This window comes from Vulpes lagopus, chromosome 4 (genome assembly GCF_018345385.1).
Source record: "Vulpes lagopus strain Blue_001 chromosome 4, ASM1834538v1, whole genome shotgun sequence".
Lineage (NCBI taxonomy): Eukaryota > Metazoa > Chordata > Mammalia > Carnivora > Canidae > Vulpes > Vulpes lagopus.
Window position 1 is genome coordinate 111,385,528 of NC_054827.1, and position 15,548 is coordinate 111,401,075.

Below are 15,548 nucleotides of genomic sequence, written 5' to 3' on the forward strand. Positions count from 1 at the left end.
GCTATAGCAGTTGACCTATCTAAACTAATGCACTTAGGTAAGCCTTATTCCAAATGCCCATTTTGGAATTGGGAAGACATTTTTATTTTAGCTCTAATTATACTAACAGTAATTAATATTTATTTAACATTGATCATCTTAAGAGCTTTATATTAGTTAACTCTTAATCCTCATAGTAAATATATATGATAGGGACCAGTAGCCCCATTTTTACAGTCGGGGGCACTGAAAGGTTAAATAACAACCAAGGTCCTATAGTCAGAGATTATAGGAGCTGAGATGCAAACTCAGATAGCATAGGTCCAAAAGATGACACTTGTTCATCACTGCCATCATAGTATCCATAAAATCAAACATTCTACCAGTCAAATCAGTTTACTCCAAATTATTCCCATGTCCTAAGGGTTACCATTATCATCTTCCCCAGGGGTTTCTAGGCATACTGATCTGGAATCTCCAGCTTAGAACCCAGAACTTGCTATCATCTGCCAGACCTGCTTTATGTCCTCCAGACGTGTGTCTGCCTAGATTTTGGCATACCTTCTCTCGTATCTCCCAGACACTTGGCTCTATCCCCTACCTCTAATTTCGAGCCATCCTTGACTCAGACTATCAGTCACCTGCCTCCTCCAGATATTGTCCCCAGATACTGATTCTACTCACTTAGATAGCAGACTCCCCACAACATCTGCAGACTCACCTCATTTAGGTAGGCATCTATTTGCCTGTCTAAGTTCCTCTTGGTCTGGCCTAACCTACTTCTTGCCTAACTCTGAACTCCCATTCCAACTTTGTTCATTCATATTGGATGCCTACCAGTGGTAGGCACAGAAGATAACAAGGTGAACAGGCAGGCACACTCCTGGTCCTCTGGATGAGGAGGATCAGAGCACAGGGCCTTCTGATCCTGCTCTTCCCATACCTCAGCATATGGCCTCCCCTCCAAATAAATCCCACCCCCTTTCAGGACTCTCAAAACTTTCTCTGATTCTAGATTTGACCTCTAATTTCTTAGTGTCATCTGATGTTCTGAGAAAGGTATAATGGTACCAAAAACCCACACTTGTCCAAGCCAATTTAAAAACAATCTCAGGATGGTAGAGTGAGTGACCACAGGAGGAAAAGGTATCTGTCACCAGGCCATAGTCTTAAAAAGAGAGAATAAATGGTCATGGAACTCTAATACAGAGATGTTTGTTTTCTCTTTCTAAATATGTAACAGGAAATTAGCAAGATCACCTTTGTAAATCGTTTGCATGTCATTCATACATGAGCCAGATGGTACTTTTTTAAGAAATTAAAAATAAAAAAGAGAATATAAAAAGGAGCTTATCTCCATCTCTCTCCCTGCTCTTATATATACACCCTGGACTCTGTACCGGGCAGATGAATACTCAGGAGTGCTCACGCGCACACACACACACACACACACACACACAGAGGCCCAAATTATCTGCATTTAACTGAATCAGGCACCAGAAACTAGCAAACTCCTAGGTTCAACAGTTTTCAGTAACCTACAGTAGCAAATCTGTCCCAGATGTCAGCTTGCAGAGAGAATCCTTCAGTGCTCCTGCTATATAATAAATCACTGCATTCCCCCAGAGCCTCAACTGGTGTACCAAACAAAAAAATGTTTTGTAAATCACCTGAACATGAGCCTAGCTCTAGCTCTATGATCATGAGGACCATATAAACACTGACCAGAAGAATAAGCAAGTAAGTACTGATGCTCCAGTCTGTAAGTGGAAACCTTGAGGAGGAAAGTTTCCAGAGGCGGGTCAACTTAAAGATTCTATATCTTTGGGGCAGCTGCATGATCCCAGTTTATTTTCCAGTGGCCAGAAGATCTTTCTCTCTGACCCAAGAATTACATCTGGAAATCAGATTATCCCTGTGCTTCTCCTGCCTTGGGTATGTAGGAAACAATAGTTTATCCAGTAAGCAATGTATTCTAGGCTCTTTACACAAATTAATTTGCTTAACATCAAAATAATTCTGCCAAGAGACTATATTTGTCCTCATTTTTTTAGTGGGAAAACTAAAGAGAGATTACGGGAGGTGCACTGGGGTCCCAAGGCTGCTAATGGTAGTGTTAGGTAGGATTAGGTCCCAAAAAAGAATGCCTTGGTCACTCTGATGTTTTCCAATTTGGACACGAGACTTTGGAGTTCATTACTGATATGACCTCTAGAAAATCTGCTTCTACCTTTTGTTTTACAGAGGGCGAGGGAGGGGAGCTGTGAATATATTAGGACGTTGTGAGCAACTGAACATGAAGATATGATACATACTACTCTTGGAATATGGAAAACATAATATCTACCCACCATCAGTGGGATATGCAGTTTTCCCATAGGGCACTGTTTTTTACTACAATAGCTCTCTTTTTTATTTCATATTCCTTGGGACCAAAGACACACATTTTCAAGCCAGCTGGCCTCAGCTTATACCTGGCTTAGAATTCATGAGAAAGGAATTGCAGATACCTGAAGAGTGAATGTTTTCTATCTCACTCTCACTTCCTCAAGTTCCAATCACCCCTGGTACCCACAGAAATGACATGGATTCACCCCTTCTTGCTCTCCTAGGAGTAAAGAGCATCAGTTCTCAGTTGTTAAACCAAGGGCAAAGCATTATCATGTGATAACAGATAGATGTGATTTTTAGACTCTTTAGAATCAGAATCAAGAAATATTAAGTGCACTCCTCCTTGAAGTGAGTTTGAAAGCTGAGTTTGCACCCATTCTGGTCAGATATTGTTTCCCAGGACCTTGGTAAAGCCAGTTGAGAACAGATTTTCATAATGACACATCTGCCTCAGAAAAACGATGATCCATCCCATGCTTTTATCAACACCAACATAAATCTGAGCTCAGCCAGATAAGCCAGCAAACCCCATTACAGAGAGCACAAAGGCAATTAAATGGTGCCAACTCCAGCTTGACTCAAGAAATCTATGGCCCATGGGCCCTTAGCAACCACACCAATGTCTCTGTTGGAAATGAGTAAAAAAAAAATTAGTCTAGCTGCTAAAGAAATATTCTGCTTTGATGTTTCCTGCCCTGGCCATCCATCTGTGGTTACTGCTACATTGTGTTCCCTTTGCCATATTTGGGGATGTTGGACAGGGTGGGTGGCTTGAGAAACTGCCCAACTTGCTTAGACATACTACCTTCCCTGCTGTTTGGTCTACTTTGCCTCATATTTTCTCCTGATAGTATATCATCTGCCATCCTTTGGTTGTACCATGCACACATCACTTTCTAGCCACTGAAGGCATTTCTCAAATATTTCATTTTTCTTCAGGCTATGGCTAAAATGAAATGTCTTGAGTGACCAGTTCTAATGTCTGGGCAATGTTGTTTAAGCAAAGCCATCAGGAGCATGTAGATAGAACTGAAATGCACATGCCAGCCCCAAACTCCCAGCCTTGTAGTCCACCATGCTTAAGCCAACAAGACAATCCTATCTGGGTTCTTCGACTCACAATATGATCATTCATTCCCTACAAGAAGACAAAACCAATGGCTCCCATGCCTCTTAACTTCCAGAACTGTGTCCTCCCCTCGTCATATACCACTGATCCAAATTCTTCACTCATTCAATGTCCCTGAAGTAAATCTTCCATATTTCTTGAGGTATGTATCTTTCAATCAGTTTACAAAGGTTAGGGCACCTCTGAGTCTCAGGCTTCACCCATATTTCCCTCTTTTGGGGTAAATTATACTCATGCCCACTTGTCCTTTCCCTGGCAGTAATAACACTGTCAAAACCGTTCAGTAATCCACCGAAAGTGGATTTCCAAAGACTAAGAGAAAAAAATAATTCTGGGAGCAAAATAAGGTACCTCTTAACATAAAACATACCACTGTATAGAAGTAATATTGAATATGATGTCTCCTATCACAATCACAAAGCTTTTTCTAAGGCCATCCTACAACTCTCTCCAAAGTTGGCAACAATAACATGCTTTCTTGCTTCATCTTTCCTAAATCGTTCAGGTGATTCTGCTCAGCAGGACATTAATGATTTTTGCTACTTTCTGTGGGTTCTGGCTTCTCATCAAGATGTGGCTTTGAAGACAAGATAAGCCTACACAGTCACCAGATAATTTCAGAGAATAAAATGTGTTGTGTGTAAAGCTGAATCAGGGACTGAGTTGGAAGTGTTAAAATGTAGCACCAAGTTGAACTTGATTATGTGTGTATTTGGGCATACACATATATGTATGAGTCTGTTTGCATGAAGAATGAGTAATGATGTAAATAAGAACACAACGCATATGTCATTGCAATGTAACCATACTGTCAAATTAAATGTCCAAGAGGACGGGAGGCATGAGCTATCGAGAAAATAATAAACAGGTATGTCAAGATGTAGGAGTGGCCAAAGGATAACCATCACGTGTATGTCTAGGCACAGGTGCATATGTGTGTTCTCCAGAGTGACAGGGTTAATGGACAATGACAAAGACATGTGAGCAAGGTGTTAGCTCTGCTGCTGAGTCCTGCAGCTGGAAAAGCCACCTTACCCTGTAGTAATCGGTGCTGTAGACATCTCTGGACATGCCAAAGTCCCCGATCTTTACCAGCAGATTGGCTCCAACCAGGCAGTTCCTGGTGGCCAGGTCCCGGTGTACGAAGTGCTGGGAGGCCAGGTACACCATGCCTGATGCGATCTGACTGGCGATGTGGAGCATTTGGGAGAGCCCCAGCTCACCTTTCGCCTGGCGTGGCTGCCCATCCACAAGGATCATAGCATCCGGCCCATGGGCCCTGTGAGGGGTGGGGGAGAAGACAGGGGACAGAGAGAATTCAGGAGATCAAGGGGAAGAGCCTTCTTGATTCCCTGTTCTCTGGAATACACCATAGAAATGGATAAAATCTCTCTTAGCCGATTCATTGCCTATTTCTACTTACCCAACATTACATTATGTGAGTGTACATGTGAGTACAACACTACAACCAGATTCCCAAATAAATGATGCAGACATACTCTAATAGATCAGGAAATAAACCTACTCTTTTCAGTATCTTAATGCTATCCTGGGGTTTCCCCGGCTCTAGATACCCACTACAAAATCGTTAAGATAACAACTAACTCTTCCAGAGCCCTTAAGTGTTCCAAGCTCTGCTCTAAAGATCTCATATCTATTAATTCACTTAATCCTTCCCCTCCAATTTTGAGTTAAAGAAACTGAGGCACAAAATGATCAGGTCACCTGGCCAAAGTCACAGGAGTGTCACAGTGGCCTTATGGGTAATGGGGAGGCACTGAAACCAGGCATGTGGCTCTAGAGGGCTTTAAACTTTATGGAGCATCAAGAGGGCTGACTGAAGAGATTCCTGGGCCCTGCCCCTTATGATTCTGATTGGCAGGGCAGAGCTCGATCATCTGCGTTTCTGACAAGCTCCCAGTGCTGATGCTGCCCGTGGGCAGTCCACACTGTGGGTAGCAGGAGCCTTGCATTCTCATTTCCACCCTGTCCACCACACTGCCTAGGATTGGACAACATTTGTTGGTGGCAGAGCTGGATGGAGAGACCCTTCAGGCCCAGGAAGCCCCAATTCCCCCTCCATCCCAAATCAAGGCCCTAGATTTGTTATCCTAACACCTTGCCTTGTCATATCGGTCACTTTTAGTATTCACTCTTTTTTCCAGAAAACCCAATGAGCCGTAACCACACCCAGAGCCCTTATTTATGAAGTTGTGGACCAAGGAGCCCTGGTATACAGCGAGACCTCGACCTGTTTTACTGCTTCTCCAATTTCCACTGAAAGGGGTCGTTAAGCATGAACACATTCATTTTATTGTCTCCTGTGGAGTCTTCCTACTCCGCCCCTCCCAAGGAAAGTTACTGCCTCAGATCACAAGGAAGGGGCATCAGCTGCCAAGCCTGCGCTCCTATCTACCAGGAGAGGACCTGCAGCCTGACCCTAAAAGCCACCAAATGGCTTCTATACTCTTTTCTTCCCTCTTCCCTTCTATTGAGCATGACAGTGGTACTCAGGAATTCTCTGTAGCCTTGCCTGTGGCACTTGGGGCTAAACGCACTGCTGAATCTATGGCACAGGCTTGGTGGGAAATGAAGCATGTCCCTCTCACCACCCCAGGGGAATGCAAGCACAGCATAAAGATCTTGAATATTGGAAAAAGGCATTAGTAACTACCCTGGTTCACAGTCCTGATAAAATACTAATTGTAATAATTTAATGGTAGCTATCATTGACTGAGTACCCAGCTACATGGAAAACTCATCTAGGTATTTTACAAATATAATCACCTAGTACTCATAATAGCAAACCTGTGAAGCAGTTATTAATAGTCTTGTTTTCTAGGAGAGAGAATTAAGTTTTAATAACTTGCTCCAGGTTACATCACTAAGACGTGACAAATTCAGGATATGAAACCAAGTCTATCTTACGATAAGGACTGAGTTCTCCAAGAAAGGAATAAATTTCATTATGAAAATCCAAGTTCAGGAGGTTCAAAACATCCTACAGATACTATCCATTCCTCGGGGGCCATTTTTGGAATCCCAGCTCATAAGAAGTGTTCATTATCTGCTACCAGCCCTTTCCCTGCCCCCTCTAAACCACAGCACCCTAGCGAATGTCTCACTTGAAGGAGATGCTCTCAAGTTTTGGTAAGCATGCTAGCATGTTCCATGCCTACATTTGAACTCTGAAAATGTCATTATCAGCCATGGGATTCAATGGAATTCAAAAGGTGGCAAAGACTGAACTCTGTCAAGGGCCTGATTGTGGGTAGAATTCCACAGACCTTCACACATGGCTGCCCCCTCCACATCTGGGCACTATTTGCAAGTAGCAGATGTGGGAAGCAGAGAAGTGCCAACTCTGCTCTTGCGGTGGGAAGCTGCCTTCCTTGGGGAAGGTAGTCTGCACTCCTGCCCTGAAACTCCACCCAGAACTTCTGGCTGAGGTTCCAGTCTCTTACCAATTTCATTAAGAGCAACTCAAAATCCAGATGATCCTGAGCCACGATTGGAAACACTCTTACAACAAATCTAATCTTTCTAGAACAGTGCTATCTAATTTAATACATTATTAATGGAAATATTTATACTGTACTACTCAATATGGTAGCCACTAGCCACCCATGACTACTGAGCACTTGAAATGTGGCTAGTATGACCAAGGAACTGAATTTTTAAATTTTATTTAAGTAATGTAAATTTAAATTCAAATATCCATATGTAGCTATAGTACTGGATAGCACCATCATATAAATTTATCCAAGGAAAATCTGCTCTTCTTTTTCAGCCATCTCTGTCTCCTGATGAGCTTGTAACCTTCTACCTTCTTATTCATCATTAAAAAAAGTCCCCAGGGGGGCACTTGACGGGATGAGCACTGGGTGTTATTCTGTATGTTGGCAAATTGAACACCAATAAAAAACAAATTTATTATTTAAAAAAAAAGTCCCCAGCAAGAACGTTTCCAGAAGGGGTGTAAGGTTTTAGCTCCCCTTGCAACACTGAGAAACATAAGGCACCAAGTGAGAAAATTATTCAGATCATCAGGAGAAAGGGTGGTTCTGGAGTCTCAGAGTTGAGTTACAGGCTGGAAAGCCCTCTGGGCTCCCTCCTTGGACTCCTTCCAGACCCTGCTCTTGTGGTCAGTCCACCCTGTGATCAAGAAGAACATACTCACTTGTCATAGCATCCTCAGTGTCTCCCCCTAGGAATCTGTGACAGGGGCCTGAAGCTTGCTGCTCAGGAAATGATATGAAAGACTGAAAGGCTGCTTCTCATTTCTAATCCCCAGACTTAAGTGTTCAGAAGGGCTGTGTGATTTCTGGCTCCAGGGGAACTGCAGACGTTCAGTGGAGCTGGGAGGGGGAATAGGGCTGGGTACAGAAGTTCGTGCTCACCTTAGGAACTTGTTTAGGTCTCCATGCTTCATGTACTCAAAGACCATGATGAGCGGGTCCCCATCACCACACACCCCGTAGAACTTAACGATATGCTCATGCTGCAGGTTGGTGAGCAGCTCAGCCTCCCTCTGGAAATCCTTCCGGGCAGCCAGGGTGGGATCCTTCAGGGCCTGGAAACAATGCAGGACATGGTTTTTAGCAACTAGAGGGCAAGGACCTGTCTCTTCCCCTCCTGGGAGGAAACCTGTCCATAACAAAGACTGCTCGTTTCCAATAAATCAGATTTTTAATCAGGGTTTAAAGACCATGAGATGACATTACAGCCTCATCTTTGTAGAACAAAAGCTTGTTCATCCTCATTCATCCTTGTAGAAACAGAAGCCAACTTTCTGACCCCCACCTCCATTCCACTGGCCAGTGATCTCAATTCATGTTCACCTTGATGTGAATGCCAGAGGCAGGGGGCTATGCAGGTGGAGATCCTGACAAAGGCCCCTTCCCTTAAACTTTCCTTGAAGAAACGGTCCTACAGTTAAAAAAAAAAAAAAGAGTGGAAAAACCACCACCACATGAACATGTTGGCTTCTAGAAGGCACCTGTGTCCTTCCTAGTAGGAAGCTGAAGGAGCATTTGGGGGATGAGTGGGACTGCAGCTATGGGAAAGGCAGTGAAAGGGCAGCAGCCTTAGGATCCACCCAGAACCAGGATGGGGTCAAGTCCTGCAAAGTCGCAGGGTGGGATGAGGAAGTGGGCATCTGGTGATCACTAAAACACCACAGTGTAGCCCCTGTGTCATGGGAGAACCCAAGGTTAGTGGGAGGCATCAGACCAGGGCCCAGGAAGACAAATGGAAGAGCAGTTGTCAGGAGGGGTGTCAGGTGTGAGTGCAGACTGAAGTGGAAGACTCTGGGCACATCTGAGAAACCGTGGACAGGGCCCTGCCACAGGAATGCAGCTGGGTTGGCCAGAAGGAGGATGAACAATAAAGGGAAAGGCAGGAGGCACTGTCTGGGCAGGTGTGCACACACATTTCAGACTTCCCTCCCTTCCCCATGAGGTCAGTAGGCAAATGGAGCCAAGAAGTCACTTGCTTCAACCAACATAGTTTCATAACCTCACCAGACACAACACGAGGCAATGAGGGAGTGAGTGTGAAGTTTGCACACTATTTTCAGATTAGTGAAAATCTATACAGGCATGAGATTGGTTTGCATCCTCTCTGCCAAGCATCTGGGGATTTAGGCAGACTGACCTCCCCTGTAGATCAGGTTACTACTGAAAGGCCTCCCCAGCCAGAGGTCTTTTTCCTGCCACCTCCATGGCCATTAACTGAAACCCACAGGGCTGCCTTGGTTGACAGCAACACAGGAATGTGCATGTGCAAAAATCTTATTTAGTGGGGGCCCATCAGACTTAAGTCAGTCATTAGCACCAGTAGAGATGATGCACTTTTAGCACAAAAGGGGCCCTAAATATCACCAGCTTCCTTTCACCTGCTCATTGCTGGAGTTAGAGAAACTGAGGCCCTGCCCTGTCTGGGAGTCAGTACATATTCACACATCTCAAATTACAGAAGCATAGAGTTAAACTGGACCTCAGCCATCTCTGGCACCCCAGAGTTCCATGCCAATGCCTCTAGGACCATGGTCTTCTAGCTAGAGATCAAACCCACTCCAAACTTAAACCAGCACCACCTTTCATTCTTTTCAAAATTTGGAGCTGTCACCAAAAACATTGATGTATTTAATAAAATGATTCAACCATTGACAGAACTGTTGGAATGTATCTGATGTAGCTTTCCCACATGACAGGTAAGGAAACCGAGCTCCAGAATGGAGAAGCGACTTTTCAAAGGCCATACGAGTAGCCATTGCCTGAATCTGGAGCCTGGAATCCTTTCCTGTCCAGCACACCTGCTTGAGCTAATTTACCAGGTGAACTGGCCACTAGGCATGCCCCCTAAGGATGGTGGGCACAGACGTTAAGCAGTGTGAAAAGGCAGAGGAGAGGGCTGGGTAAGGTGAGGGGTATGGCCTGCTGGCAGAGGGGCCAGACACAGCAAGGATGCCAGGCTAGTGGGGTCAACTAACATTGGAAGGAAGGTGGGCTGCTCATCACTAACTTTGATCTCATGTGCTCTGCACTTCAGCTCTGGCTGCCTTCTCAGGGAAGCTGCCCACTAAGAAAGGAGCATGCTGTGATGTGTCCACCTTCGGTAAGAACAATGACATTTACAAAGGCTTCTCGCTATGGGTGGAAGAAGGCAGAGTCATGATGAGAGGGATCCTCCCAGGGGCCCAGCTCCTGAGCCACATGGGCTGGGCTATGGGTAGAGGATGATGGCCAGTGATTTATTTATTTTCATGAAGGAAAAGAGGAGGGGAAAAAGAGGAACCCAGCATGGGTGGGATGGAAACTACAAAGATTTATGTGAATGCTGGATTTACGAGAGGGAAAAGTAGATCAAATTTGGGGCCAGCCAAATGGCCTCTCTCCATCTCTGTAAATCATTCTCTCGTACTGTCTGGACGCCAATGGCAGTCATGGGATTTTTCCATTCTCAGCTCTCCAGCAGTGCCAGCCAGCATCCCCAAGCCTGGTGTTCTACACTGCCAGGCAGATGAGTTCCTTATCTGGGAGATGGGGCAACTGCTGTTCCCCAGTGTCTCCACAGATCTTCCCTGCTGCCAGTTCTCTCTTCACCCTGAGATTTCCAGGTCCTGGGTCCAACCTGAAGTTCCTATGTAATTGGCGAAGTGTCAGATGCAGCATCTGGGGGCCAGGGCTGCAGGTGGCCCCAATTCTCAGGGATTGATGCAACTGGGACAGAGATGACAGGACGAGACTAATGAGGAGGAAAATCAGCTCAGAGCTCTCCCACCCTTCTTAGTGGTGTCCACACTCACTCCCTTCCCCAGGGCTGAGAAACTCCAAAGTAGATCGCCAGTCAGAGGCAGCTATGAGCACCAGGGGCAGAAATGGTGCTCATCATGGCTGCCAATTGCTACAGGGAGACAGGTCTCACCAGAGTGTCTCTGAAGCCAAGGAGGTTCCCCTAGGTCCTTTGAGAAGTATCCCTAGAACAAAGAGATCTGAAATTTGCCCTCCCCCATCTCCTTTCTTTCTCCCCAAAGTTTGAGGACATTGTACTTTCTGATCTCCTCTTCTATGTGCATCATAACTCTTGCCCACCCCAGCTCTGGGTTTTAGTGGGGCTGTTTGGTCAGATAGGAGGGAAGCAGTCTAGAATGCATGAATTTTTGAATTTCTTGGGCACCTGAGTGGCTCAGTTTAAGCATCTGACTCTTGATTTTGGCTCAGGTCATGATCTCAGGGCTGTGAGATTTAGCCCTGCAACGGGCCCCACACTGAGCATGAGCCTGCTTAAGATGCTCTCCTCCCCTCTTCCTCTGCTCCTCTCCTGCTCACTCTCTCTCTCTTAAAAAAAAAAAAAAGTTTCAGTGTTTGGTTTCAAATTCCATTAGTATACTGGAACCCATTTAATATGTGCAGAGAATCACACATTCCTAAATATTCAAACATGTGCACACACATGTCAATCTGCACTTTTTATACTAAAAAGTGTAGATTTTCTCTCAAAAGCCACTGTCACTTCTCCTTGTTGACACTCCCAATTGATTTTATAAGAGACGAAACTGGGTAAGTTATCACATACATAGGTGCTCTTCTCTCATCTGTCTCCCTTGTTTACAGCTGGCCATTGGTTCCCCATTGTTTTTAGGATAAAATCCAAACTTCTTAACACAGTCATGGACTCTAAATGTCGGGTCTCCCCATTTCTCTCTGCTTCCTTTCTTGCCACGCCCTTCCTCTCCTTCACTCCTATACTTTGGTCTCATTGGTCTTTCTGTCCTTGGTACCCATCAACCTTTTGCCTGCCTCTGGTCCTTTGCACATCCTGTTCTTTTGGCCAGAAAAACTCTCCACCAAGTTATATCTTCATGACTGGCCAAATTAACTAGTATTTAACTGGAATATCCTGACTGGCACCCATTATGCCCTGAATACCCACTCTTAGTTGGATACCCAGACAGACACTTCTATCCAAGAGGGGAGCTTGCCAAGGGTCAGCAGTGATTATTTTCCAAAATCATTTATGATCCATCTGTTAATGTCATTGCTTAATGTAATGAAACATCATAGGAACCAATGAAACATGAGCACAAAGAATTGGCTGGTTTTGTTTTGTTTCGTTTTAAAGATCTGAGTAATTTTGGGGATGCCTGGGTAGTTCAGTCAGTTAAGCACCCAAATCTTTGATTCTGGCTCAGGTCATGATCCCAGGATCCTAGGATTAAGCCCCAAATTGGGCTCTGTGCTCAACAGGGATTCTGCTTATCCCTCTCCCTCTATCCCTTCTCCCCATTGTCTCGTTCTCCCTCTCTCTCTCTCAAATAAATAAATAAATATTCTTAAAAAAAATTTTTTTAAAAAAGATCTAAGTACTGTTTTTGAGGGTGTGTGTGCTTGTGATGGGAAGAGGGAAAGAATCTCAAGCAGACTCCCTGTTCAGCCCAGAGCTCCATGCAAGGCTCCATCTCATGACAGTGAGAAATCAAGAGTCAGATAGATGCTTAAGTGACTAAGCCACCCAGGTGCCCCAAGTTTCCTGTTTTTATGTGACTTTTGGTGAAGACTTTAGAAAGATCTGGTAAAGATCAATGGTTAAACAGTGTTAAGAATAAAGAGGAAAGGGATCCCTGGGTGGCTCAGAGGTTTAGTGCCTGCCTTTGGCCCAGGGCATGATCCTGGAGACCCAGAATCCAGTCCCACATCGGGCTCCCTGCATGGAGCTTGCTTCTCCCTCTGCCTATGTCTCTGCCTCTCTCTCTCTCCCTGTGTCTCTCATGAATAAATAAATAAAGTTAAAAAAAAAAAGAATAAAGAGGAAAATCTGTTTTAAGAAATTGGGAAAATACTAAAAATCTGAGATTCTGCACTCAGATTGTTTCACAAATGTCTTAAGTGCCTATTCCAATGTAAACTAATTGAAACTGAAAATCATGAAAACAAAAACAAAACAATGCTCCAAACAAAAAGGAACTCAAGAGCTGAAGTTCAGACAAATCGGAGGAAATAGAAGGTTAGATCCCAATGATTACAATTATCAATAACCACAACATGAATTTATTGCAGTAAAGTTAATTTTACATGACTAGGTTGATAGAGATGTTAAAATGAGTAAATGTTCAAAGATAGTAAAGAAATAATTATTAAAAAAAAAAACACCTAAAAAAGTATGCACCAAAACAGGGAGAAATAAAATTAAGATAACTGTAAAATCATGAACCAATTAGATATCTTGGAAGTAGATTATATGGTTCATTGATGTTAAAAAAAAAAAAAAAGCCTCCACAGACAGAACAAACCCTACACTACATGAAACCAGAAGAATTCATGACTGGGAGCAATGTTGAGATTCACCCAGAACACAGCATGAAGAAATGGAGGAAACCTGGAACACACTAATGTTCTAGGATTCTGAGATGTGAACTACATGGGCCTGTGTGTCCCCTTGCCTCCTCCATCCCCAGTGTCTCATACAGTTCCAGGCACATAGTAATTGCTCAGTAAATATTTAGGGATGAATAAATTAAGCATATTTTGAAGAATGTGATCAATCTTTGAAAGAAAAATCTTTAATAGCTCATTGAAATATTACAAAGCTAGCATCAGTGTATCCTCAAAGTAAGGAAAAAATAAAACACTGTCAACCCCTCGGAAGTGCCCCCACCCCATGACCCACCCCTCCAATATTCCCTCTCCCTCACCCCAAAGGTAACCACTATCTTGACTTACAGAGTTCATGGTCTTGCTTTTGTAAAACACTTTTTACTACCTAAATATAAATCCCTAACCACTAGAGTTTATATATATATATAAAGTGGATGGATGGATGGATGGATGGATAGATAGGTGGATAGATGGATGGATAAATAGATAATAGAAAGAGACATAGAGTGGGTATAGGTATAGAAGTAGAAGTGCTAGGTCACAGAATATGGTAATGTTCTAGAATACCAAACTGTTTTTCAAAATGATTATAACACTTTACCTTCCCACCAGCAGAGTAGGAGAGCTGTATTTGCTCTATATTTTGTCAGCACTTGGTATGGTCATCACTATTTAGCCATTCTGCTTGGTCTCTCGTTATGGTTCAATATACATTTTTTAAAGATTTTATTTATTTATTCATCAGAGACACAGAGAGAGGCAGAGACAAAGGCAGAGTGAGAAGCAGGCTCCCCACAGGGAGCCTAATGTAGGCCTCCATACCAATACTCTGGGACCACCACCTGAGCCAAAGGCGGACACTCAACCACTGAACCACCCAGGTGTCCTTCAATATGCATGTTTCTGATGATTAATTAGGTTGGATACCTTTCTTATACTTTTATAAGCTATTTGGCTATCAGAGGAGACTCCCTGAGATCTTGTGAACAAGTGCGCTCTCTGTCAAATGACTATTTCAAAATTTGTATCACCTATTTTAAAATATGAATCTCGTGATTTTAAAGTCAGTCTTACACTACTCATATGTCCAAATTATGCTCTGTCTTGTCCTCCTCTCCTTCCTTCCTGGGTATTCTTTTGTCTCCCCAGCAAACTGCAAGCATCTTTAAAACAGAGGCTATGATGTCTGCTCCGTCTCCCCCATTGCAACCACTAGGCAAAAAATTCTTGCCAACTAACTTAAAAACCATAATTTTGGGAAGACTTAACTTTGGTTTATACTTGGATGTGTCCCCTGAAAGTCTACATTTACCTGCACCAATATGAGAGCAAACTTAAGAGGAAGGAGCTTGCACAAAGGAGAAAAATCTCAAGAGGATGAGAAGTAGAAAACACCATTTCTCGGCCGTTCTCCAGAGGAGATGAGTGTCTTCTCCAGGGGCTGGTGTCCAGGTGGATCCCCTGGGCAGCAAATGGTATAAAATCCCAGGGCACTCATTTCCTCCATGTTCCCAGACTCAAGGAGAAAAGAAAACCCTCTTAAAATGATGAAAACAGAAACATATTTTCTGTGTTATCTGATGGGATCTGGGTACTATCCCTTATCACTGACTGCTCAGTGAGAAACATTTCCCAAGGTTTGGGACCATCATTCCATTTCCTGCTCAAAGCACAAAAATGTCCGTTTCATTTACCAGTCTCCAGAAGGATGCTGGAATGCCCAGTGGATTAGTGTCACCCTATAAATTAAAAGTTTCAGGAAGTGCAGATTCTTTGTTTGGGGACAAAATTAGAAATCTTTCCACTTCCCTGGTCCAAGTCATTTAAAGACATCCTTGCTCATCTGACCATCCCATTGTCTATAAGGCACACTGAGCAAGTTTATTCTCAGGCTGTCTAGCCATAATAATGATCACCATTCACAGAGGAGATATTCTAGTTCCTTCTTTATTTTCCAGATCATGGGTCAGCAGACAATGCCTATTTTTGTACTATATATACATATATATGTATATGCTATATATGTATATGTACATATATATGTGCTATATGTATATATATAGCACAAAATAGGCATATATATATATGCCTATTTCATATATATATGAAAATGGCCCACCAGCAGTTTACCCATTGTTTATGCTCCGTTCTCACTGCTTGGGCAGAGTTGA

The 15,548-nt window shown here is 43.5% G+C and overlaps 1 protein-coding gene across 3 annotated transcripts in view; it reads right to left on the bottom strand.

Annotated features, from left to right (window-relative positions):
- The window catches only part of NTRK3 (neurotrophic receptor tyrosine kinase 3), a 382,091-nt gene that overhangs the window by 49,005 nt on the left and 317,538 nt on the right, over positions 1-15,548 (bottom strand). For all 3 annotated transcript variants that reach the window (XM_041751778.1, XM_041751779.1, XM_041751780.1), the window contains 2 exons: positions 7,900-8,072; positions 4,535-4,778 (listed from right to left, as the gene is read on the bottom strand). In XM_041751778.1, coding sequence (XP_041607712.1) covers positions 4,535-4,778; positions 7,900-8,072 — 417 coding nt within the window. The remainder of the gene's footprint in view (positions 1-4,534; positions 4,779-7,899; positions 8,073-15,548) is intronic.